Source organism: Ambystoma mexicanum, chromosome 12, assembly GCF_040938575.1.
Source record: "Ambystoma mexicanum isolate Mex_15411 chromosome 12, UKY_AmexF1_1, whole genome shotgun sequence".
NCBI lineage: Eukaryota > Metazoa > Chordata > Amphibia > Caudata > Ambystomatidae > Ambystoma > Ambystoma mexicanum.
Window position 1 is genome coordinate 991,900,098 of NC_090936.1, and position 27,826 is coordinate 991,927,923.

Sequence of the window (27,826 nt, forward strand, 5' to 3'; positions counted from 1 at the left end):
ACCTGTTTGCGATGGGGGACGAACTCCAAGTGCCAGAGGTTCGCCAGCAGATTTCCCCAGCCGAGCAGCATGGGCGATGCTTTTTCGTGCCCCTGGGACGGCCTGTTCCTGTATGCGTTCCCTCCGTTGCCCTTGACGCTCTGACTCATCAACCAACTCAAGAGGTCCCGGTGCAGGATGATCCTCGTCGCACCGGTGTGGCCGAGACAGATCTGGTTCCCGGACCTTCTGGACATGTCAGCATCCCCCCCACCCCATCCCCCCCCCAGTCAAACTGTTGACGGACGCAGATCTTCTCTCCAGAGAAGGAGGCGCCATCCTCCATGACCCGGAGTCGCTGAACTTGCAGGCCTGGCTCCTGCAACACTAGAGTTTGGAGGATACGATATCCCGGCGGACTGCAAGGAGGTGCTTGCAAAGGCAAGGGCGTCCTCAACTAAAGTGCTACGGACACAAGTGGAAGAGGTTCTCTGTCTGGTGCCGTGCACAGAAGATTAACCCTCTGCGAATTATGGCCCCTCAAGTGCTGCCGTACCTGCTGTTGCTGGCCAAGGCGGGGCTAGCTTATGCTTCCATCAAGATCCATCTTGCAGCGATTTCCCGATACACCGGAACTACGGGACGATCATCATTGTGGTCTCATCGACTGGTTAAGGAATTTATGAAAGGACTGTTCTGATCATTCCCGCCGGTGAAGGCTCTGGCCCCGGTGTGGGAACTCAACATGGTGCTGAGCAGGATCATGGGGCCGCCATTTGAGCCTCTGCACTCGGCACCGTTGAAGTTCCTGTCGTGGAAAACAGCGTTCCTTGTGGCCAGCACCTCTGCACGATGGGTGGGAGAGATCCAGGCCCTATCCTGCAAGCCTCCATACTTGACTTTCCACGAGACGAGGATGATGCTGAGGACGCACCCCTCCTTCATGCCCAAGGTGCCGTCGGACTTCCACCTCAACAAGCCCTTGGTGTTACCAGTTTTCTTCCCGTCGCCTTCGTCGCCGGCCAATAGGACTTTGCACTCGCTGGGTGTAGCTAGAGCGCTGAAGTTCTACGTGGACCGCATGAAGCGTTTCCGGAAGACGTCAAAGCTTTTTGAACTTTCGACCTGTGAACCAAGGGAAGGCACTCTCGAAGGCTTCCATTTCCAGATGGCTCTCCGGCTGCATCATGCACTGTCACCGGTTGGCAAACCGACCGTTGCCCGGCCGCCCGAGAGCCCATTCGACCAGAGCGATTGCTGCTACTATGGCGTTCCTGTCTGGTGCGCCCCTGCTGGACATCTGCAGGGCGGCTACGTGGAGGTCGACGCACACCTTCACGAGATTCTACTGCATCGATATTGACTCCATGGAGGAGTCCAGGGTCGGCCAAGCAGTGCTGCACAACATTTTCGCCTGAAGGTGGGCCTGGTGAGGAGGTAAGAGTTGCTTAATGTTGAGTCTATGTAATGCTTAATGTTGATCCTTTGCCACCTCCCGTGGTTGTGCATGTGTGTACTACTACGTATTCTTAGGTTCATGAGCATGTGAATCCATGCCAGAACCCATGCTGGCGAAGGAACAAGTTACTTACCTGTAACTGTTGTTCTCCAGCATGGATCTGGCATGGATTCACATACAAACCCTTCATCCCCTCTGCGGCTCTTTGCTTGGTCATACTGCCACTTCACGTGCTACCAAATCTGAGGATGGCTGCCAGGGGAGGGGCTTAGGCAGAGGGCAGTCATTGGCTGGGGCAGTATGACCCAGAGACCAGTGATTGGTTACTACTAAGAAAGACAGATCAGAAACTAATCTGATACTGATTTTTTCTTTACTGAGGATTCCCAGCCATGTTCCTGGCACAATCTCAAGCATTTGAAGCATTCTCCATTTCTAATGGCTCCCCAAAGTATGCTGTGCATTTTGCCTCATCTGCTGCTTCGTTTCCCCTTGGGAGGGTAATCTGCCTCTGCCCCACCCAAACCCCCACCCCACCCAAGTGTGTGCTTGGCACTTCATTATCGCTACCTGCACGGGGTACTCCATGATGTCAATCAGTTTGTCCAATAGTAGTGTGTGCTGTACTGGTGTTCCATCTTACCTTCTGAAGCATCTCATTGTCCACCGTGCCAGCCCTTCGTGTGCTGTTGATGTCACATAAGCGGAGTCAGAGTATACTGTCATCTCCTTGTCATTGCTGTGTTCCAAAGCAAGTATTCGGGACACTAGTTCTGCTGCTTGTGCTGAATAATGGGATGGTAGTGGCACACTTGCCACTACCTCACTCATCCCATCTGCTTTCAACCTCACTACTGCAGTTCCTGTATGCCTGACCCCATCTGTCTGATCAACAGTTGACGACCCATGAATGTATAGCATGTCCCCCCCACTGCCCCCCTTAAAGTGCATCCTCATCTACTTCGCGAGTCACTGAATGCCTGTTTTCTGCACAGTTGTATGCATAGTCTCCTCCTTGTAGGGCATCTGCTAGGAAAATGGCGGGGTTGACCAATCTGCACTTCACCATCTAGTGAAGCGTTGGATAGGACCACTTCGTACCCTGATGCTTTGTCTCATCTGTGTGCTCTTTTGCTTCTGCCATATTGCAAAGAATGTGTACTGCACGCAGAGAGTGGTAGTGCACCCCATGGTGATTGCTGCTGACTACTCCACTGAGAATGCAGCAGCTTCCAAAGCTTGTTCGCACTGATGATGCCCTCTCATTACTGGATCAAGCTTCCCGCTGTAGTAGGCTGTGGGTTTGTGTCCCAAGCTGATCTTCTGTGTCGGTAGTGCATTCATCACCACCCCGTCGGTGTGAGAATAGGAAAAATCCTTTTTGTCATCTGTGATCCCAAACACTGGTGCTGTGCATATTTCCTCCTTCAGCATGTCAGATGCATCAGTCACCTCTGTGGTCCATGTCGGTGTCTCGTGTCCCTTCTGTGCTTTCTTCAGGGCGCCCGGTAGAGGCCTTGTGTATGTACTGTAAAAGACCCATGCTCTGCAGTAGTTGCACAACCCTAAGAACTGCTGAATTTTTCTCACTGTCATGGGCTTAGCAGTCTTGCTTATTGTCTCTGCCCTTTTCTCTGGTAATCTGTCAGCCATTTTGTGAGTTTGTCCCATGTACAGAACTTCTTTGTGACAGTACTGTAGCTTGCCCTTGTCCACCTTGTATCCTTTGTCAGCTAACAGTCACATGTGAACTGAGTCCTTCCTACACTGATCTTCTGTCTTGCTTTAAATCAAACTGTCATCTACATACTGCAGCCCTGTGTTCATCTGTATGTTGCACAAGCCCATCTGTATCACTCCATTAAAGATAGCAGGTAACTTGCTGTACCCTTGAGGCAGTCTTGTATGTTTCCACTTCTGGTTTCTATACATAAATCTTGTGAGTCTGTGTTTAGTGGTACTAAGAAGAATGCATTCTTCAAGTCAATGGCTGTGAAGCAGGCAGCTTCCTCTGGAATGCTGCATAGGATTGTTGCTCGATTTGCAACCAGAGGATACTCTGCTTCTACAATGTGATTGAGGGGCCTTACATTTTTGATGAAACGCCACAACCCTCCTTTCCCCCTCTTCTTCCTGGCTAACCTGCTGTGTTACATGGGGACTCCGACGACACAAGAATGCCTCTCGATCTGTGCTGCAATGGTCTCATAAATGCCCTCCTCTGCCTCTTTCGTGAGTGGGTACTGTTTCACCGTTGGTAGAATTGCTCCTGGTTTCAGTTTAATCTTCTCCCCTATGCTCTTCAAGAGCCCCACATCATAGGGACTCGTTTTCCTTAAGGTGATGGGCACCTTGCCAAATCGTCTTCACAGAATGGAGGTGTCATTTCCAGTGCCATTGCCATCCTTTCTGGTACCTCCCTGCAGTGTATCCTCAACCAGTAAGTCACACATCTCAAATACCATCTGTCTCCAAACTCCCTTCCCTGAATAGGTCTATGTCTGTCACTGTGGTCAACCTGCACCCTTCTGCCACTGTGCTCCATGCTCTTCCTGTTGTCCATCCCATGTACCGCTATCCAGTGTCCTCTCGCTACCACTGCATCAATTTCTATTGGCACTATTGCTCCCTCTTCCTTGCCTAATGGTATCTGTCCTGAATAGGTACTCATTCGGAACCCTCCACATTTTCCCTGCAATCCCTGGGAGCCATGCAATAGCAATGTCAGTATGCCAGTCCCATAATGGTACTACATCTAGTCCACTGGCAACCTTCCCTCCCTCTCCCCCCCCGTACCCTTCGTCCACAATAAGCTTGAATAATCCTGTGTAGTCCAGGAGTGGAACACCATTCCTGTGTCTATGAATGAAAGTCATGTTTAGTCTGCTCATAATGTCTCGTCCCAGCAGTATGTTTACAGGCGTCTGTCGAGAGCAAAGGCAGAGATGGATCACGTTCTCCTATAGAAAGTGAGATAGTCTATGAAAGGAACCACTTCCTGAGGCCCAGAGAATCCTTGAGTGTTCATGGAGTCGCTTCACAACTTAAATGCTCCTTCCCGAATGCAGGACCTAGTCGCCCTTGTCTACTAGAAAGGAAAGTCTTGTCACCCGTATGCGAGGCTCCTCCACAGGATTTGGTGTGATCGACAGGATGGGACACATCGTTTGTCTGTGGGCTGTCCTATTGATGGCATAGTGACATCCCATTCCCAGTAAATGAGTTGTTCCCCCCATGGTAACTCCTCCCAGTTGTCTAATGGGAACCATTGCCATGGAATCCATGTGTGCTGCTGCGTCATTGCTCTATCTGTGCCAATTGCTATGTACCCGCAACCATGTGGTGTTTGAAAATACTGGGGCTTGCTTCTGTGGTATCTGCGGTTGCATCTGCGGTGCTTGTACCTGCACTTGAGGCATCTGCTGGTGTGCCCTGTATCTACTCTTGCTGCTGCTGGTCTGGTGAGTAGTAGTCATCCTGATCCCCTTGGTATAGCTGCTGGCCCTGTTTCCCAATTTTGCTGCATCCCCCTTGCTCCTACACACTCGTCAGATGTCTGATCTGACAACACATCCAGCATGGTGGTGGTTCCCTACCTTGTCCTGGGAGAACCCACAAAAATTCCCTGGGCCCTGCTGCACCTGCTGTCAATACCCCCAAAACCCTCTTGGAAAGCCCCCTTGGATTGGATGCATCTGTGGTCCGAACCTGCGTCATTTGCCCCCGCTTTCCTCGAAACCCTTCCATGATGTATACTGAGGTTGTACCCCACTCCTCTCCAGTAAGGACATTTGTGTAAACCCCTCCTCCCCATGTGTGCTTCTAGTCAGTCTGACCTGCCTGTTCTCGCTTTTGATGCTTGCGTACACATCTATCGTTTCTGGTATGGATATCTGGACACTTTCGTCCTGTTCTCCCACTTCACCTGTTGTGCTGCTGTCCCGTGAGCTTGTGCTATCTGGCTGTTCTTCTGCCCTCCTGAAGCTTGCTGTTTACTCTGTCCGTTGTGTCTTTACCGCCCTTACTGCTCGCACCTCCTTGCACACGTGTTCCCTTACCAATCTGTCTACCTGTAACTTTCACTTTTCTCTCTCAATCAACTTGTGATTTTACTGCTCTGCTACTTCCCTCCACACCTCGTTCTTCCACTTCTCTTGTCCTTCTTTCCCGTTGCTCCCGCTCCTCTCCCTCTCTGCAAGCTCTATCAATCCTTTCTTTTCCCTCTGTATCTGCTTCACCTCCTCCCTTCTTTCCCTGACCTTCTCTTCTCCATTGTCTTATTCTAGTTTGTCCTTATTCTCCCATCTGTCTGCTTCCTCAATTATTTCAGCCCACTCTGATGCTTCACCGCTGGCCTTCAGACCTTCCATTGCCTTAGCTCCCCATCTTTCTCCCCATCTTTCTCCCCATCTGTCTTCCCATTCCAGTTTCAGAAGTATCTGCCCTTCTATCCACTTGTTCGTGGCTATGCTCTCGAGCCCCTCGGTTGTTCCCTTCTCCAACTCACTGTTCTCTTCTCAGTGATCTCCTGCCCCATGCCTCTGTCCCTGCCCCAGAGTATATATGGTGGTGGCTTATGTCTGGTTTGAGTACCCCTCTGCTGCTCTCCATACCTGTAATGCCTTGATTTCTTTTAACGGGTGCATCCCTTGCTTGTCTGTCATCTGATACTACACTTAAAGGCATGTGTGGTGGAGTGGAAGTTGGGGTCGTAGACCTTGGTACCTCCCGCTGGCTCAGCATCCACTGATGCTTCGCTGCATCCCCATCACCCTATTGGAACATGTGCCACAACTCGAATATGGCCTTGCTAACTTTTTCCCCTTATAGGAACCCTGTATGTGCATCAGTAGTGATTGCTGCACGTCTTGGGAGAAACTTCCACAAGGTGGCCATGATTTAGTAAACTTACGCTTGGTGCTTTTTAGGCAAGATTTGGTGCAGTAATCTTTGCGTGCACTAAAACAACCTTGTCCTCCTGGTTATAGGAATCCAGCCTTCGGTATAAGTCTGTACTACACAGGTTGGTAGTGTGGCTGAGCAGCCAGGCTTATATCAATACGGGTCGATGTGAGGAGTAGGATGATTACACAGATTCACAGTGACAAGTATCCAAATAAACACTTACACACAAGGCTTCTTAATTATTCATTTAAGTCAGTTTGAATAAGCCTTCAGAAAGTGCAATATAAAAGTAACACAAATACACTCCAAAATACACACTTAGTTTCTCTAAATCAGCAAATACCCATTTGAGATTGCACACTTAAACTTCCTACATCCTCAGGTGACTTAAATAGCTAGGACAATGTGGACAATATATCACTGGTACATTAAAAGCAATACTGAGATGAGTGTCAAAGTAAAGCGGTTTCAGAATATGACAAGAGATCGCACACACATTCTGAAGCAGCTAAGTACTTTTGAACACCTTAATGCAAAGTAAGCTAACACCTTCCTGGAAGGAAGGTAAAAACAAACATTCACTGCGGAGCAGAGTCATTCAGGGAGACAGGCCAGCTAACGTCAATTGGGCAAAAAACTAGGTGAGCTGAAGCACTTCTTGCAGGTAGTAAAATTCTTGCACAATGTTTTAGAAGTCTTTCTACCAAGTAGAATCAAAGTAGGGCCACAAGCTGGGAGGCTTGTGAGGTGCAAAAGATGCAAGCAACTCTACAGGAGCAATCAAGACAGGTCTCGACTGTGAACAAGTAAGGCTACATGACAAGTGGGTAAGTTGTTAGATTGTACAGTACCTTTGGTTAGAAGAAATGGTTCCAGCTGGCTTCTGTTCCTGTGTGGCACTGCAGATCCTTTTGTTCCTGGGCTTCAGTCGTGGGGACAAGAGGGAGGACTTCTGGGGACTCCAGCCACGGGATGGTCAGCGACAACAAAGGGCAAACTTCAATTCAGGCACTTTGCGTTCCAGCTCCTTGCATCTGACAGCAAATAGCAACACTGCGGTTCTCAGTTACCACTTCAGACTTTCCTTGCTTCTGGAGGTCCAGCACTCTGAGGTGTGTCTGTTACGGAGAATTCTCATAAATGTGCTAATTCCCTTCACCTTAGAGACCCCCAGCAACTTTGCTGGATTTTGAGGAATTGATTTTTTTACCTGGGGAGAGTATGAGCCTTTTTTCCCACTCTCATGTATTTTGATGTGTGTTTTTACTCGTGTTTCATTTGATTATGGAGTCTAAACTACTCCATAGGCATCGTCATTTCATTTGTGTCACAGCACCATCAGTGCAGTGACACAGGGAAGCCTTGTAGGCTGTCGCAAGGTTTACATACATTCTCTGGGATAAACTACTGATTCCCAGAGACAGTAAGGTGAAATTGACTTTACTAGTCTTTTTTAAATTACCTAGTATCCCCTGTGTCTAAAAACTCATGTAGCAGTTGAATGCTACCCTTTCCTCTCGAAATGGCTGGTGGCAGTGGTTTTACAATGAACTGCCATGATTTTTCCTGATCGCAAACACCGGTAGCATTAAATCGCGGGACCCATGTTTTTCAAGATGGTGTCTGAGCCCCCTTTGTTTAAACAGATCCCGTTCTTATTTTCTCCATTTCTTTTTGGAAAGGTCCTTCTAGAGTTTCTCTGCGTGCCAAACCAGGTTTGGTCCTTTGTTCCTTCACCTTTGGGGGGGGGGGCTTCAGAGCTGAAAACCGCCTCTGGCGCTCAAGTGTCTGGGGTGGGCAGGAAGTGAGGGAGGTGCCCGAAACTCCCTTTGCTTAGTCTCCTAGGGGACCCAAATACACTCTGGCATGATTGGCTGGCTGACTGTCCAGCAAGGACAGCCACACTGCTGGGTGAGTGGCAGCTAGGCTGGAATGAATGGGAGAGAACTGAATAAAAGGCAAATCTCTAGTCTTGGAAGGCAGTCGACCACTGGAACGAAAGAACCGAAGATGAGCTTGAAGAGGACGGCTGCTGCAACTCCTGAACCGTTGGTTTGCCCGGTGAAGCCCTGCTGCAGTTCTGAATTGCCAAGTTCACCTCGACAGAGAAGCCCCTGCAAGGACGACTTCTCCCTTTTTGAGTTGGTGGGTTCAATCAACTCGACAGTAATCCACCTGGATACTCAGCTCGGAGCTGGTTGACTTTCCTCAGTGTGCTGCAGGAAACTGTAGACCCAGGGAGGGAGATGCCAGTTTGTGTGCTTGACCTACAGCTACCCGAATAGAAGATTTGCTAGTTGCCAGCTTTTTGTGCAGTGCAGGAGTCCCCCCTACGCCGTCCCTATTGTCCCACAACTGAGGCTCGGGAACAGCAAGATCTGCAGGAACCGAAGTCTTCAGCTGCATCGTTAGGTAGTGTGAAATAAGACTGAGTAGTTACTTCTCAAGCGAAGTGCTTGAACCTTTTGCAACTGGCAGGCCTAATCAGCTCGTGACTCTACATATGATTCTTTGCTTTACAAACTACTTCTGATAACTTTTACAGAGACTTTACCGTTTACTTGCCAGAACCGTTTTATCCCATCCAAAACTTTAGCCCATATACTTTGGGCTAACCTATTTCGTTTGAATTGACTCTTCTGGTGAACTCAAAGTATCTGCACTGTCTAAGAAGAATTGTAATTCTTTTTAATGTTCTGATAACCTATGCCTTTTTGCTCCTCCTTCAAAGTAGTCTGAATGCCTCAGAAACTTGGTGTACAGTACTGAATTATATTTGTCTGGTTTATAGTCATATTTTCGAAATCAATTTCAAATGCATTATTGTCAAATCAATGTCAAAAAAAATCTTTTTAAAAATTTTTTTTTATGGGGGTTCCCCCAACCCCCTAGTTTTTTTAATAACCCATATTTTACTATCTAAATCCCAACAAAAAATCAAAAAAAATATTCAACTTTTTTTCGACTTTTTTTCTCTCAAATTTATTGCATTCAAAATTGATTCGACTTTTTGACTGCACACCTGTGTGATATATATTGCCTCCTATTGAATGTGTTATAACAGACTGTGAAATAAATTAATAAGTGTTTTACAAAAAAAACTGGCGCATAAGTTTGTTTGAATACTTGTGATTGTAGACCTCTGTGTAACATTACAGTGATACAAATTGGTTGCTCCCAAAAAATTGCGCACACAATCAAAAATTAAGTTGCTTAATTGCAGATGATTTAATGTGAATCAAACAGCCGACACATGTTTCGAGCAAAGCTCTTCTTCCAAGGCTGAGAAAGTTACCCAAATTATGTACAGTTTTGACAAACATCAGTTAAGCATCATGCAGATCCAAAGAACATACAGTAAGCATGTCGGTGGCAACGGAAAAGCAAAATAAGTGTCACAATGTTAACCAACAATTTACACTAGTTAATATGCATTGTAAGGTATAATTATGACATGACAAAATTAAAAATAGACATGAAAGGATATATAGACCGTAAGTTGTTGTGGTGAGGTGAGCCGTCAAGTCAATGTCATATATAAAAGAAAAAAGGAAAAAGATATATACAAGAGTGAGTGATGGGAACGGCCCTGTAGACACAAGACTCATATTCTTATATCTAAATAATGGAAGTCGTTAATGAATTAGTTTTTACCTGAGCAGGCTTGGCACTAGAACTACTAATTTAGAAATCAAAGACAAAAAACAGAAGCCAGAGTATTTGTTTGAGAATAGCCATATCAATAATTAGACAAGCCGCTAGAGATAAGATTGCCATGTTTAATTGTATAGAATCTTACCTGATTAAGGTAGATAAAGATCCGGCAATTCTAAGTTGCGGCTCCGCTGTAAGCGGAACAAAAATCTAAGTTAGCCGCTTAACATATGATGGGGATTTAATAGCATGTTAAATGGACAATCTATAAAATAAGAATACAGAATCATACCTATATAGACGCGTATGCCTATTCAATTGTGGCTGTCAGCCAGAGCAATAAGAACCTAATACGGTAGAGTTTAGACAGACACGCGGCATTGTGTAATGGGGGAGACAAAAAGGGGAAACAACTAATTAGTCAATTAGAAGGCACTCGCAAAGGCGAGACGGTCACATGCGTGTCCCCCCAGGGTAAAGTATCCTTAGGGGTCGGCGCGAAAGACCTTCACTTACCGGCGTTTCCGCCCGAACTGATAGAATAGAGCCTCGCGCATGGTTGTTGAGCTCGTATTTAATACGGCCAAGCCCAGTTGAGCAACTAGAGCTCTGATGTAGGCTCTGGCGGCCATATTGGGTGTGAACCCAAGTTATAGTTTTAAAGGTACGAAGGTCAATACACATTTGAATTGAGGATCAAGCGATAATTGGTACTAAATAAGGAGGCCATTTTGCACGAAGTAACTGATATTTGGTAATTTTTTATGTACATTTTTGAAAGTTAATTTACGGTAGATGTTCGTACGAGGCACGAACAATGCAGCCTTGCTAATGTTAGTTAACAAATGGTAATGATAACATAGGCCATAATTGTTAGGCCTAATCTACCCGTAATGACAAAATTCAGATAAACAAATAATGTCCACAGGATGCACAATTATTGCAACCTTGTGTTATTGGAGGCTGGTTATCAAATATGAAGGATGACATGGGCCATGGTTAGAACGGCCAGTGTCCACCAATTCTCGATGCTGCGTGTTTTGGAGCCAAATAGTTGAGATAATTGTACAAAAAAGTTACTGATAAACTCAATTTAAAAATGATCGGTCTTGTGTAAACCTGACAGCTCCCATCATTAATATCTACAAACAAGTATGGAGCCCCATACAGGTCTGGTGCAACTCAGCACACAGACATTAGAGAAACACAGATAGTTCATGGTCGCTGTTGAGGCCATTGGATACGGTTTGGTATTGACAGATTAACCGTGCTTCCAATTGTCTCAATTTGAGGGTAAGGTTGCCTCCACGCTGTGGTACAGATACTTCAGCCATACCCACACATGTAATCTGTGATTTATCATCAAGCTGATTAAATTTTTGCCAATGCGTGGCAAGTGGATGTTTGGACTCCTGATTTGAAATAGTGGATAGGTGTTCACGTATTCTCATTTTAAGGGGTCTAATCATACTCCCAATGTAGTATTTTCCACAAAGGCAACGAATGGAGTAAACACAAAATTTAGTATTACAATTAATGAAAGAGTTCACCTTGAACACACCAAGTTTACCAAAATCAATGCTAGAAGTCTCGTGCATGACAACACATTGTGCATCTTCCACATTTGTGGAAACCATTATTAGATCTCTGCGAGAGCCAAGTTTTGGCAGGCTGGCGGTTAGACATAAATGATGGTTACAGAATATTTTTAAGATTACTTGCTTTACTATAGATAAAGTTCGGAGTTTTATCCAGCCATGGTGATATCTCATGGTCTAACAGAAGTAAATGCCAGTGGCGACAAACCATTTTGTACAGCTTAGAGCTATCTGTGTTGTACCTTGTTATAAATTTCAATTTATTCGAATGAATTGAATTATGTCTAGCCTTGAAGAGGGTGGACCTACTCACCCCCATGTTCTGTGCAGTTTGTAAGGCTGTAGTTATTATACTGCGGTCATAGCCTCTCGCTTGGAATTTCTCACATAGGAATGCACATTCTTGTGAAAAGTCTGAATCATTGGAGCAATTCCTACGTGCTCGAATAAATTCACCTTTAGGTATATTCTTAATAACAGATTTTTTATGACAACTAGAAGCCTGTAGAATTGCATTGACTGTGGTTGCCTTTCGAAATGTTTTAGTAACAATTGAATTGTCTGACAGAGTAGAATGTGCTTTCCTATGTGAGAAATTCCAAACGAGAGGCTATGACCGTGGTATAATAACTAAAGCCTTACAAACTGCGCAGAACATGAAGAGGGTGGACCTACTCACCCCCAAGACTAGACATAATTCAATTCATTCGAATAAATCGAAATTTATAACCAGGTACAACACAGATAGCTCTAAGCTGGCCAAAATAGTTCGTCGCCACTGGCATTTAGTTCAGTTACACCATGAGATCTCACCATGGCTGGATAAAACTCTGAACTTTATCTATAGTAAAGCAAGTAATCTTAAAAATATTCTGTCACCATCATTTATGTCTAACCGCCAGCCTGCCAAAACTTGCCTCTCGCAGAGATCTAATAATGGTTTCCACAAATGTGGAATTTGCACAATGTGTTGTCATGCACTTGAGACTTCTAGCATTGATTTTGGTAAACTTGGTATGTTCAAGGTGAACTCTTTCATTAATTGTAATACTAAATTTTGTGTTTACTCCATTTGTTGCCTTTGTGGAAAATACTACATTGGGAGTAAGATTAGACACCTTAAAATGAGAATACGTGAACACCTATCCACTATTTCAAATCAGGAGTCCAAATATCCACTTGCCACGCAGCTTGATGATAAATGACAGATTACATTTGTGGGTATGGCTAAAGTATCTGTACCACAGCGTGGCGGCAACCTGACCCTCAAATTGAGACAATTGGAAGCACGGTTAATCTGTCAATACCGAACCGTATCCAATGGCCTCAACAGCGACCATGAACTATCTGTGTTTCTCTAATGTCTGTGTGCTGAGTTGCACCAGACCTGTATGGGGCTCCATACTTTGTAGATATTGATGATGGGAGCTGTCAGGTTTACACAAGACTGATCATTTTTAAATTGAATTTATCAGTAACTATTTTGTACAATTATCTCAATTAATTGGCTCCAAAACACGCAGCATCGAGAATTGGTGGACACTGGGCGTTCTAACCATGGCCCATGTCATCCTTCATAATTGATAACCAGCCTCCAATAACACAAAGTTGCAATAATTGTGCATCCTGTGAACATTGTTTATCTGAATTTTGTCATTACGGGTAGATTAGGCCTAATAACAATTATGGCCTATGTTATCATTAGCAAGGCTGCATTGTTTGTGCCTCGTACGAACATCTACCATAAATTAACTTTCAAAAATGTACATAAATTACAAATTATCAGTTACTTTGTGCAAAATGGCCTCCTTATTTAGTACGAATTATCGCTTGATCCTCAATTCAAATGTGTATGGACCTTCGTACCTTTAAAACTGTAACTTGGGTTCACACCCAATATGGCCACCAGAGCCTACATCAGAGCTCTAGTTGCTCAACTGGACTTGGCCATATTAAATACAAGCTCAACAACCATGCGCGAGGCTCCATTCTATCAGTTCGGGCGAAAACGCCAGTAAGTGAAGGTCTTTCGCGCCGACCTCTAAGGATACTTTACCCTGGGGGGGATACGCATGTGACCGTCTCGCCTTTGCGAGTGCCTTCTAATTGACTAATTAGTTGTTTCCTCTTTTTGTCTCTCCCATTACACGATGCCGCGTGTCTGCCTCAACTCTACCGTATTAGGTACTTTTTGCTCTGGCTGGCGGCCACAATTGAATACGCATACGCGTCTATATAGGTATGAATCTTTTTTTTCTTATTTTATAGATTGTCCATTTAACATGCTATTAAATCCCGCCATATGTTAAGCGGCCAACTTAGATTTTTGTTCCGCTTACAGCGGAGCCGCAACTTATAATTGCCGGACATTGATCTACCTTAATCAGGTAATATTCTATCCAATTAAACATGGCAATCTTATCTCTAGCGGCTTGTCTAATTATTGATATGTCTATTCTCAAACAAATAATATGGCTTCTGTTTTGTCTTTGATTTCTAAATTAGTAGTTCTAGTGCCAAGCCTCCTCAGGCAAAAACTAATTCATTAACGACTTCCATTATTTAGATATAACGTATGAGTCTTGTGTCTACAGGGCTGTTCCCATCACTCACTCTCTTGTATATATCTTTTTCCTTTTTTCTTTTATAAATGACATTGACTTGACGGCTCGCCTCACCCCAACAACTTACGATCTATATATCCTTTCATGTCTATTTTTTATTTTGTCATGTCATATAATTATACCTTACAATGCATATTAACTGGTGTAAATAGTTGGTTAACATTGTGACACTTATTTTGCTTTTCCGTTGCCACCCACATGCTTACTGTATGTTCTTTGGATCTGTATGATGCTTAACTGCTGTTTGTTTGTCAAAACTATACATAATTTGGGTAACTTTCTCAGCCTTGGAAGAAGAGCTTTGCTCGAAACACATGTCGGCTGTTGTTTGATTCACATTAAATCATCTGCAATTAAGTAACTTAATTTTTGGTTGTGTGCGCAATTTTTGGGCGCAACCAATTCGTATCATAGTTAATATATGTGCACACTGTAGGCAGGGTGTTCACACATTCCCCCTCTTGTTGCCCATGAACCAGTCCTTCAATCCCTTTTGTCAAGTGCGCTTTTCTGCCACACTTCTTTCTTTAACATCATTACAGCTCACATTCCCCTCTTGAGATGAGCCTGGCTACTCAGCAATGCTACCAAAACTGTGTAGTACAGACTTGTACCAAAGGTTGGTTTGCTTACACCTGTAGTTCTAGTTGTGTGTAGTGGTCCGCAAGGGTACTGCATACAAACTTTCCCTAACACTCAGGCTTGGTTAGTCCTGCATCATGGAAGTACGAAGCGATCCACTCGATTTGGTGTTCCTCTCGCTGGCACTTCAGTTCCAGCAGCAGTGGAAGTACAGCCAGCTTCGAAAGTATGTCCAAATGAGTTCCCTTTGGAGTTGATTGGTCCCACCAACTCGAGGGGAGAAGTCGTCCTTGCAGGGCTTCTCTAGTCGATGTGAATTCGGAGCTTCAGCACAGCAGTAGGGCTTCACTGGGCAAACCAACAGTCCAGGAGTTGCAGCAGGCGTCTCTTCCAAGTTCTTCAGATTCCATCGTCCAGTGGTTGACTCTGCCTTCCAAGCTGAAAAGCCTTGCCTTTTATGCAGTTTTCTCCCATTCATTCCAGCCTAGCTGTCAATCGCACAGCAGGGTGGCTGTCTTTGCCGGACAGCCAGCTGGCCAATCGCCTTCAAGGAGTTTCAGGCACCTCCCTCACTTCCTGCCCCTGCCAGACATACTGGAGCCAGAGGTGGGCTTCACTCGTGAATCCCGCCAAAGACAAAACGAATAAAGGGACCAAACCTGGTTTGGCATGCAGAGCAAATTTCAAGAAGGACCTTTCTAAAAAGAAATGGCGAAAAAAGACTGGGGCCATTTTGACAAAATGGGCACCCATGGTTGCTTTCCTGCAGCTGCGAACCCAGCCCTTGTTGAAAACGCTCAATGGTAGTTAAAAGTAAACCATTGCCACCAGCCATTAATTGTAGAAAGGTTAACATACAATTGTTACATGAGAAACCAGACAAAGGGGATACTAAGTAACCCCTCCAGCACCCTATTGTAAGATAGTGTGTGCTGGGCCTGGAAAGTTACAATTGGAAGTAAAGTCAATTTCACTTCACTGCTCTTGGAAACAGTTTCACCAAGAGAAGGTATTTAAACCTTTGGGAACTCTGGAAGACTTCCCAGTGTCACTGCACTGAAGGTGCTGTCTGACACTGTAAAGATGATGCCTATGGAGTTTGTCAGACTCCAAAGTTAAAAAGAACACAGATTAAATCACTTTAAAATTAAATGAGATATAAAGTACTAAAGTCCAGCAAAAGAGCTGGTGGTCTCTAAGGTAGAAGGGAATTGGCACATTTCTGAGAATTCTGCCTAACAGAGACTGAACCAGTCGACTCACCTTCCGCAATCTAGGCCATCTCCCCCGGCTAAACCTTATTGGCATACTCTGACCCAAGCTAAAACCACAGAAAATCCACTATTTTCATAACCTCTGTCATCCGTGCCTTTGAGTCAGTAGTCTAGGTTATTCACCAGAACAGTTGATCTCTAAACCTGAACCTAAACATAGAAAAGGGACATCTACCTCAGCTCCTGTCCCTACTAACTTTGATAGTGATAACCAATACTTTGACAATACTAAACAATACTGCATAATACTCGGTACCCTCCCTCAGACCCACAGTTAAAGTTCTACTGGCCAATGCTTACACTCTGGTCTTCTGGTGCTGCTTGGCTGCCGTGTCCTCCAGAAAGTGCCCACTTCGTCCTGGTCTGCCTGGACTCCTCGCTGACTTCAGGCAGGATAATTTCCAAGTCTGCTCTTGGCAGCCTTCCCACAAGTATGCGTCCCTGTGTTCTGAAAATATGAGAGGATCTTGCAACCTCAGGTTCTGCGGCAGAGGAGACAATCCTGTGCCAGGTTGGCCCAGCCAACCATGAACTTCGCTACCAACTTGTTGGTATGAACTCCTAGTTATGCCAGCTCCTAAGTCTCAATTTCTTCGGGCATTCAGGCCAGTTTTAGTGTGAAATTACTTGGGCCTTTCTCCAAACCTTTCTGTGTGCGATTGGCACTCGGGAGTCTAATAACCTATATGGTCACATACAGGTCATTCTACTGGCTCTGTCAAGTGGCTGGCCTGTCCCATCCTCAATGTACTATCTATAACATTGTTGCAGAGTAGTGAGTTTACCATTGGTTCTTGTCCCTTGCTACCCACCCCTGGAATACTAAACAGTGATTGGCTAAAGCTGATCCTGATTTCCCCCACCCCCTAGCACCTCCCCTACCGCTTCAAGGTAATGTGAACGATTGTCTATTGTAACTTGTGCACACCCCCTTTGCCTTGTGAGAATATTTTCATAGCTATAGCAACGCTTGTAGCAGTCTGCATCTGGCTGCTGGGATCGGCTTCTTCCCACATTGGAAGACTGTCCATTCGGATGTACCACGTGTCTAGAGACCACAAAATTGAGTTCTGCAGCTCCTAATCATGAGGATTTGTTGTTTATCTGCAGCTGGTCCCTTTGTTTCGAGGGGATTGGGTGGGGTCCTCCGACGTATTCCATATCTGACAGTAATCACCACAGCTGTGCTGCTTCGGAATATCTTTCTGCGTCAATGACGTCGATACGCTATCCTCGAGGGCCTCCGTCAAGCTGACATCACCAGATGTTATAAGTAGGACGCACGACGCCCGTAGCATCAGTTCCATTTTTTCCACAAACGTGTCGGAGATCTTGGCGTGCCTCGATTGTACTCCTTCCGAAAGGAGATGTTGGTGATTTTTCAATCGCAGGGCTCCGGTCAGTCGGCGCTGTCTGAGGACACCGGTCGTGGCCTTGCTAGAGACACCGCTTGTACGCCTTCGGCTCCAGCAGTTGTCACGACCACCGGGTGTCTTGGAGGTCCCAGTCGGACAAGGATGTTCGCTCTCGACATGCCCATTCCAGGTCCTGGTCCTCGACGCCCTTGAGACCGCGAGAACCTGTGATGTCTTCGAGGAGGAAATCGATGCCGGCGGCGCCAAGGTCGTCGACGGACTCTCTCGAGGCCCCGCCTCCGAGGAAGTCGTCCACGCCATTGGCGCCCAGGATGTCGAGACACGCTCGGGCTCCGCCCTCGAGGCCTGTGTCGAAGCTGTCAGCGCCACTGTCGACGCCGATTCCATCGACGCATTTCGAGGCGGCCTTGTTGGAGGTACCCCGTGGCACGGTGGCACCCCCCAGAAAGGTGCTGGCCAAGGCTAAACATGTCTTTGTGCCTTTTTCTGTACCCTCCTTCCAGCCTCTGGATTATTTCTGAGATGGATGAGGGGTCTGAGGAAGGTGATGTTCCTGCAGGGGTTCCTGATGACATTGTTTCTGGTCATAGTAAACTTGAGGACCTGCGTCAGTCGCTGCATGACGCCAGTGGTCTGGACACCTCTCCAGAGGTGGAGTTTGGTAGGCAGGAGCATGGCACCAATCACGAATATTCATACCGGCACCTCATGTGAAGGGTCACGGACTACCTGGGGTGGTCTGACCCCCGGCCCCCCCCCTGGGGATTTTCAGCAGGATGACCTGACTGATATCCTGGACTAAGGTCCTCCAACTTACCCGGTGCTGCCATTTCATATGGCCTTGCAGAGAAGGGTGGCTGCGGCTTGTATTGCTCCGGAGGGTCTCCCGGCAGTGAGCAAGTCCTTGCCGAAGAAATATCGCCCAGCCAGTGGCGACCCCTGCTACTTGACCACGCACCCTACTCCGGAGAGTTGCGTGGTGCAAGCGGCTACAACACCAGCAAAGCAGGCATCATACCCTACTATCCCTCCTGATGGGGACGACAAACGTTTTGACGGCTGGGCGAAGGTCTTTTCTTCTGGGGGTATGGCATTTCAGGCTGCCAACTCTGTGCCTTGTCTCGTTTCACGCACACTTTGTGGAACTGTATTTCCCTAGCGGCTGACCATATTCCCGAAGGGGAGGAACGGGATGGTTTCCTTGCTATTGTGCAGGATGGCAAGAATGCAATGTGAATCTGCTCAGTCGAGTCTGGATATGGTTGATTACGTCAGCCGGTCCATGGTGGCGAGCACCGTAATACGCAGGTTTGCGTGGTTGCGGAAGTCGGGGTTTTCTCCTGATGTGCAAGCCTGGCTCCTCAACATGCCCTTTGATGGTGACAATCTTTTTGGCAGCAAGGCTGACGGGAGTCTTGAGTTTGCAGACCTCCACAGCTTCAGCGAAGTCGTTGGGCGCTGCAGTTCGCCATCCTCTGCCTTTTCGTCCTAGGGGACAGCAATGGAGGGGAGGTTCCTTTCGATATTGCTCGTCCTTTAGTAAATCGAGAGGAGCTGTGAGTCAAAGGGGCAACCGTAGGAGTGCCAGAGGTGGGAAACAAGGTACTCTAAGTGCCAAGGCCGCGCAAGCAGTTGCCTCTTTGCCCTTAGGCACTGCCGCATCCGCTTCAGCTCAGTCATGAGGCCCAAGCTTCTCCGGTTGGGGGGGGGGGGCAGGGTGGGGCAGCTGGTGCAGCATCTTGTAGAATGGCATGCCATTACTTCAGATGTGTGGGCGTCTGGCAATCATAGCCCACGGCTACTGTCTTCCTTTCCGGCAGAGGCCTCACAACAATCCACCAGGGAATCGCTCTTTGAAGAGTCCGGATCCGCTCCTTGCGCAGGAAATTCAATCCCTGCTGGTGAAAGGCGCCATAAAACTGGTGCCTGTAGCGGAGGAGAACAAGGGGTGGTATTTCCCTTATTTTTTGATTTCGAAGAAAGACTGGGGATTGAGACCCATCATAACTTGGAAGAGAAGCTTGCTGTATCCTCCTGGACCGTTGAACTGCCTGGTGAAGCCCTGCTGCAGTTCTGATGCTCCAACTTCGAATCAACTTGAAGCCCAGAACTGACCACTTCTTCCCTTAGGTTGGTGGGACCAGCTGACCCTAAGACCAACTTTGCTAGAACCCCTCTCACTGCTGGTTTTATTTCCTTGCTGCTGCTGGAACCAAGTGCTAGGGGGTGAGGAACACCAGAAAGAAGTGCCTAGTCTTTAAGCCAGACCTGACCTCTAGGAAGATCCTGAGGGCCTTCCCGAAGCAGGACAACCCAGACCTGAGCCACCTCAACAGAGTGATGGACCCCAGAAGCAAGTGAAGCCCACAAGGTGTCAAAGAACTACAGTGGTGCTATATGCCGGTAGCTGAAACTGAAAAGTGCTGTTGATTTGGAAAGAGCCCATAGCCGCTGCCAACCTTCAAACTGCAGGGCAAGAATCCTCCAGGCGTCCTCTATCTTGTCCCTACAACTGAGACCCAGGAACTGCAGGACTGCAACCTGAACTGATGCCAGCTGGATCTTCTTCTTCCAACCTAAGGTACTGTCTTAACTGAATGGGTACTTCTGTCTGTAGATTGCTTGTTCTCACTGAAGACTTGGAGTAGCAGCCTTTTTGCAGCGTTGCTTGCAGCTTTGCCTTTCACATGCCTAACGGCTTGTGGCACAACAGTGATTATTTTTCTACAAAGTAGTCGCATGTTTTGAGAACCTGTTAAGCTTTTTCCTTCCCTAACCATTTTCCTTTTCCACAACCTCAGTATTGCATTACATATCACATGATCTAGCAATGTCCACATTATCCTAGTAATTGAAGTCACCTCGGAGCTTAGGAAGTGTGTGTGTGTGTGTGTGTGTGACAGATCCCAAAATTGATATCCATTTGCTTAACTTAAATCTGAGGAAGTGTTGTGGAGTGTATTTTTATTGTTGCATATTGCTCTTTTAAAGAAGGCTTATTTAAATTCAACTGTTCAACAAATAATTATTTGAGTAGAAGCATTATTTGAATACTTCTAGTAAATCTGGCTTGCAACTCTACAGCTCATATGTACCCCCTCTTGAGATGTCTGGCTGCTCATTCACTCTACCAACTTGTTTAGTACAGACCTATACCAATAGGTTGGTTACCTATTACAAAGAGGGCAAGGCTGCTATAGTCCCCCACAGGGTTACTACATACAATCTTGCTTAACACCACCAACACAAGTTAAGTTACTTAGCAATCTTGCCAGAGCATAGTCTTTAGGAGTACTTTCCTATCAGCTACTGGGTCTTTCAGGGTCCGAGTGTAGGTCCTAAAAGTCGGGCACAATCTGTAGAAAAGTCTAGAGTGCCTGTGGAATTCTTCTGTAGCAAGTACGTTTTTGTAGGTGAAAGGGTTCAGGGACTTCGTAGAAGGCTCCCTGAATGCCCACAAGCATTAGGCCTGGGCAAATGGGTATGGGTAAACTCCCAAATGCACGAAATTGGCACTCCAGCAACAGAATGACTCCAGGTAAGTATTGCTGTGAGTCCCACAGTACCTGAAGCTGGATGCTTTCAGGATGCAACAACTGCAGACCAGATTGCCTGTTCCTTGGTCGTGCCAACGAAAGGAGGGACTTTTGAATGGATGTGACGGCAGCAGAGACCCCGAGCAAGGTTTATTTGACGATGCAATGTAGATCTGTGATTTTGGGGCCTTTTCATAAGCAGCCAGGGAGAACTGTTACTGCGCGGGTGATTTGCCGCGCTTGCTCGATCCTGCACTCTGGTGAGGGGACTTTGAGGAGTGGAATCTTGCCTCTGGAGGTCTGGATGGAGTCAACCAAAGTTTTTGAAGTTCTTTGCAAGACAATGTACTGCTAAAGGGTTGTTGGTCCCAGGGTATTGGTGGTTTGCAGCTCAGGAAGGTCTCAGCACGTCGTGGGATGGCTCGTCTTGCAGTTAGTCTCACCAGCCCAAACGAGGAAGACGTCCTCTTTTGGGCTCCCCTGATGCTTGGAAGGAGGGGTTGTGCAGTGGGGTTAAACAGCAGGCATCTCCAGTCCTCTGGAAGTGGCTGTGGATGTCTCCCTTCTTCCTAGTATGTTCTTCGGTTCCAGTAGTCGTCTTGCAGTCAACCTCCGGATCCACGCCTTTTATCCATGAACCCAGCCATTCAGCACCCATGCAACATTCAAACTTTGGGGGCTGGCTGTCCTTTATGCCAGCCTGCCAGTTGGAACTGGATACTAGGAATCCCTTTGGCACTCCACATAAACTGGTGTGTGCCAATCTCTCAGACTAAAGTTTTAGGAGAGATACTATGTGGATCTATAGTAACTGTAGTTACTCGAGGATGAAGATAAAATTTCAAAGGAGGACCCTAAGGGTCCCCAGCAACACTGCCCATACAATCTTTGGAGTGTACATGTCCTTGCGATCCTACGCGGATGACCTTGTTCTACTGTATTGCTCCAGAGTAGGACTCGAGGGACTGTTAATAGAGTTTCAAACATTTTCGTCCCAAAATGATTTCGTTATAAACTAAAACTAAAAGTAAAGAAAACAAAGATGCATTTTAATGCAGAAACAGGAAACCCTGTATGAACCGGTGGTTAGCAAATCTTCAATTATAAATAGTGGAGGAATGTTTCTAATTAGGCTTCGCAATGCTCGCAAGGCCAAATAAGTTGCCATCATAAAAATCAAAGCGAGACGTTGGTTATCAAATGAGGCATTTCTTAATTTGATATGGAAAATGTACTATGTGCCGGTTCTGACATTTTATGAGAGCAAAGTGGTTTCTGTTCTATTATAGGGACTGGACACCTACCAGGCGTTTTTTAACTTTGATTTCACTTCAATTGAGTGAATGATTTGGAAATCTGTACTATCCTTGCCGAAGAGCTTTCTGATGGCTGTGATCCACTTTGAGCTTGCTTTGTTAACTTTAAATGCAAGGCTATTGTGGAAAAGATTTTTACTTTGTTATACATTTGTAATTCCCCCCTGTCATCTTCCCTCTTTGAAGCCTTCTGCAGGGAAGCCAAGGGTGAGAAGCATGTGCTCGTTAAAATATGTGAAGCTGAATTAAGCCTCTAAAAACAGGTATTAAAAGCAAAAAGTACGTTCATCAAACTGGTGTAATGCATATCAATTTATTTTGAAAAAGTACCATAGACTTAGCAATGAGCCACAAACAGCTGGGATAAGTGCACCCCTATATGACTTGCTTCCCCCCCCCTAAATGTATGTATTTTCATTTTAACCTGTTGAAGATAATTTGAGGGTATGCAGCAATAATGGCGATGTGACCTCACAATGTAAATTCGACTAGAAACGAACTTTAAAGCAACTAGTTTTATATTGTTGAGTTGAATAGTGTGAGAACCTTAGGTTTTGTGCATTTTGTGAATAATACAGCGTTTATTTTGAGTGAAGCTTTATGGGAAAGATTCTAGAAGGGTATTTCGATCACACTGATTCTGGCACTTTTGCACTTTTATAGGATAAAAAAGTGCCCATTTTAGAGTATGATCATTATATTGCAGGGATAATTCTAGTGAACTGTTTAGACATTGTAATGTGGTATTCTTGTTTATAAACGGAAGGGTCGGACTGGTGTATACAATTGTCTTGGGCACCATTACAAATGGCAATCCATTCATTTTTTGACATATCATTTGAATGGTACCCGAGGGAGTTTTTTGTAAAAATGTGATGCAAATTATGCAATTTAAACCATATTTATTCAGCAATTATGGTCAAAACTACTAGCCGCATAGTGAAGTAACTCGACAAGCTGGCCCACATTAGGCAAAAAAGTGGGTGACACTAGCATTTTTGGTTTGGGCATTGTCCATAGGCCAGTTAGTCTGGTATACAAGAGAGGAGGCTTGTTGTATTTTATGCTAGGTTATATTTTATGGAATGTGTTTGTTTTGTTTAAGATTTAACTCTGAACCATAAACACAATAAGGCAATACAAAATGGGCTACAAAACAGTGGCTAGGGCTAGAATTGACAAATATATGGTTGGCATTGGGGCTAATGCAGTAACAATTACTACCACTGTGATTTATCCAAAACAAAAGTACATCTGTCATCCGCCTATTCCCTGGCACACTTTAGGGTGATGGAATCGCACTAAGATGCAAATAGACTGCTTAGAAGCACCTCTGCCATGATGAGTCTAAGGGTAGCACATTGAAATTATAGGGGGCCTTATACTGTAATCTCACTAGATCACAAACTGTGAAAAACCATAGCCAGCAGAACATTTGGGTAACCCATGAAGTTGGGCAAAAGGATCCCATAAATGTCCCTCCCAATGCATTCTCGACTAATGCTTCATTAAGATCTCATGTTTCTTCCCATGATCTTGACATCCTTCGTGGTGCTCCAGCCCATAAAGGTATTTTTTTATTTTTTTTTACAGCATTCACCTACCATGAGTTCAATCAGTGGCTAAAGTATGTCACACTACCAACTGTAGGAATTGGAGCCTTATCCCTTGCTTTGGAAATCCTCTATGCTATGCACAGGTAAGGTCCAACATTGACTGGTGTGGGAGGGTGGTCCGCACCTTATTGGAGATTACTTTTCTCGGTTTGCATTTCTTTTTAACTTTAATTTGTTGAAGCCCAAGGAATGTGCAGCTAAATATATGGCAGTGTTACTTTTGCCTATTTGCACGTTCTGTTGGTCCACTTTTCACTCTAACACATTTCTCTAAAACAACCCTTTATGTGGTACACTGCTATACACCAGCTGTAGGGCTCCAGATGATCCAGCATGTGGCCAGTGGTTAATGGAGGGGTGCAACAAAGGTCCCACCTGCTAGCATCTGTAAAAAGCCTTTTCACTCGACAATCTGAATTCAATCCTGCACATCTAGCCGAGCAATACACTCCTCCAAATACTCTAATACTACTACACAAACTTTCCTTTTCCACTGGATTTGTTGAATGAGACCTCATTTTCTGCCATTGTTCCAATGTTTGAATTACGTGCTTTATTAGTGGGGCTCTTCTACTGTTAAAACATTTTCTTTTTGCACCTTTTCCGCCATAGATATCTTTGACCTAATTTCTTTTCATGTTTTGAACCCTGTTATGACTATTTGGAGTTGAGTGATACCTGTTGGATACATTTTTCATATTTATGATTAATCTTCCTGACCTGTGTTAACCCCAGAACTTTTAGCTTGGACTTGGTAAATTCTTTTACCCCTTGTTCCTTGGCTGATGGGAATAGCCCCCTCTCACCTTATGGGTGGTGATAGGGAGAATTCTCAGAAGTGCTGATTAGATCCCCAGCACCTTTGCTGGATTTTCAGGACTTGTGTTTTTAACCTGGAGAGTGAGTCCCTTTTCCCCACTCATTTATTGTGTTGTGATTTTGTACATTGTTTCTGTTGGTTGTGGAGTCTGACAAACTCCTTAGGCATCATCTTTTGCATTGCCATACAGCATCTTCACGGCAGTGGCACAGGAAAGTCTTTCAGACTTCCCCAAGGTTTAAATACCTTCTCTTGGATAAATTCCTGTTTCCAAGAGCAGTAAAGTGAAATTGACTTTACTTACATTTGTAACTTTCTAGACCTAGCACACACTATATATTACAATAGTGTGCTGGAGGGGTTACTTGGTGTCCCCTTTGGCTAGCTTCTTATGCAACATTTTTGTTACCCTTTCCTCAATGAATGGCTGGTGGCAGTGGTTTACTATTTACTACCATTGTGTGGCTTTACTGCGGGCTGCGTTCGCAGCCACGGTAAAGCATCCATGGGTGCCATTTTTGTCAAAATGGCCCGGTCTGCTTTTTTCGCCATTTCTTTTCTGGAAAGGTCCTTATTGAGATTTACTCTGCCCACCAAACCGGGTTTGGTCCCTTTGTTAATTAGGTCTTTGGCGGGATTCACGAGTGATGCCCTCCTCTGTCTCCAGGGTGTCTGGCGGGGCAGTAAGCGAGGGAGGTGCCCACAACTCTGTGCTTTCTCCTAGGAGACGGGAATGCACTCTTGGGTGATTGGCCGGCTGGCTGTCTGGCAAGGACAGCCACTCTGCTGGGTGATTGACAGCTAGGCTGGATTGAATGGGAGAAACCTGCATTAAATGCAAGGCTTTTTGGCTTGAAAGGCAGTGTCGACCACTGGATGAAGGAATCAGAACTACTTGGAAGAGATGCCTGCTGCAACTCCTGGACCGTTTGTTTGCCCGGTGAAACCCTGCTGCTGTGCTGAAGCTCCAAATTTGGATCAACAGAGAAACCCTGCAAGGGCGACTTCTCCCTTTCAGTTGGTGGGACATATCGACTCCAAAGTAAGCCACCTGGACATCCTCTCGAAGCTGGTTGAAATTTCCATTGCAGTTGCTGCTGGTTACCGAATAGCCAGGGTGAGGAAAACCAGATTGTGTGCGTGGCTTTTAAGCTGGCCAAGAGCTCAGGAAGATCCTATGGACTCCAGGAAGCGGGACTGGCTGAGCCTGAGCCTCCTCAACAAAGTGCGGGACCCCAGATGCAAGGAAAGCTCTTCTCAACAGCAAGTCTACTGCAAATAGCTTTTTACAGTAGACTCACTGAGCTGACACACTGAAGTGTCACTTGTTTGAAGATTGTCAGTTGCAGTCGGTGACCGTCTCATTGCAGTGCAGAAGTCCCCATAAGTCCTCCCTTTTGTCCCCACGACTAACGTCCAGGAACTGCATAGCTGCACAGGAACAGAAGCAATCTACTGCACTTTTCTTCAACCTAAAGGTACTGTACAGTCTAAGGGAACTTACCTCTTCTTGTGCCACCTTGCTAGATCTCAGTTGACTTGGTTGCTCTTGAAGAGTTGCTTGCATAGTCTATTACTCATAGGCCGAAAAGCTTGTGACCCTACATTTGATTATACCTTTGCTGCAAAGATTTCTAAAACCTTGAACAAGACTTTTAATTGCATAAAGTGCTTCAGTTCACATTGACTTTTGCTAACTTAACATTGGCTGGCTTGGCTCCCTGAATGACTCTACTCTACTCTCCTCTGCTTATGCGTTTTGCTTTTCTTCCAGGAAAGGTTTAACTGTCTTTGCATTGGGGAGTTATTGAAAGTACATACCTGGTTAAGAATAACTGTTAATACTTTTCTTATTCTGAACCATCTCTTCTTTGACACTCCTAGAACATTCTAAATGCCACAGTGATATATTAATGTCAACAGCATCCTAAATATTGAAGTCGCCTGAGGGTGTAAGAAGAGTCTGTATGCCATCCCAAATGGGTATTTGCTGATTTGGAAAACTAAGAGTGCGTATTTGTGAAGTGTTTGTGAAGTGTACTTGTGTGTTGCTTTATATTGCTCCCTTCTGAAGGTTTATTCTTAATGACTGATAAGTTAATTGTTTAATCAAGAAACCTTGTGTTTGTTTACTTGAATACTTGTCACTGTGAATAACTAACTCCCCTACAGCTCACATTGACCCCTCTTGAGATAAGCCTGGCTGCTCAATGCGCTACCAAACTGTGTAGTACAAGCTTATACCAGGCTGAGTTTGCAAACATTGTGCTGTAGTGCCTTATAAATACTCCGATCCTGGAAGCTGCTGTCAAGTCTAACACTGAAGCGGAAATTGAAGTGGAAGATGAAGAAAATACATCTGTAGTGATTTCCAGTGACCGAAAAGCCTGCTGTGGAACCAGAGCCTTCTGGAACCCTTTCTTCCAATCGACCTGGGTGGGGTGGTCGCGAACATGCCAACTCCTACCCATAGGCTGGTAAGATCAACTCATTTCAAGAGGACCTGCATTTTGAGCCATGCCACGACGTGCTGCGACATTGCTGGGCTGCTATACACCAATAACCTGGGACCTCGAGCCATTGTGCAGTGCCTGGTCTTCCGAATATCGCTGTAACTTTGGTGGTGTTGGGTATGATTATATGCAGTACCTTTTGGGTGCACTACAACAACCCTGACCATCTGGCAATAGGAACCCAACCTTTGGTATAAGTTTGTACTACACAGGTTGGTAGTGTTGAGCAGCCAGGCTTATCTCAAGAGGGGTCAATGTGAGCAGTGGAGGAGTTAGAGATTCACAGCGACAAGTACTCAAACTCTTGCACTCAAGGTTTCTTGATTAAACAACTATCGATTTAACAGTTTTAGTAAGCCTTCTTCAGAAGGGGTAATCTAATAGCAACACACAAATACACTCCAAAATACACACTTAGTTTCTCTAGTACCCATTTGGGATGACACACACACTTCCTACACCCTGAGGTGACTTCAACAGCTAGGACACTGTGGACATTAATATATCGCTGTTGCATTTAGGGCAATACTCTGAAGTATGTCAAAGAAAAGGTTATTAGAATAAAACAAGAGAT

General features: G+C 45.5%; 1 protein-coding gene across 2 annotated transcripts in view; it reads left to right on the forward strand.

Annotated features, from left to right (window-relative positions):
- Positions 1–27,826, forward strand: part of LMF2 (lipase maturation factor 2) — a 482,758-nt gene that overhangs the window by 294,291 nt on the left and 160,641 nt on the right. For both annotated transcript variants that reach the window (XM_069629496.1, XM_069629497.1), the window contains exon 8: positions 23,897–24,002. In XM_069629496.1, the coding sequence (XP_069485597.1) occupies positions 23,897–24,002 (106 nt within the window). The remainder of the gene's footprint in view (positions 1–23,896; positions 24,003–27,826) is intronic.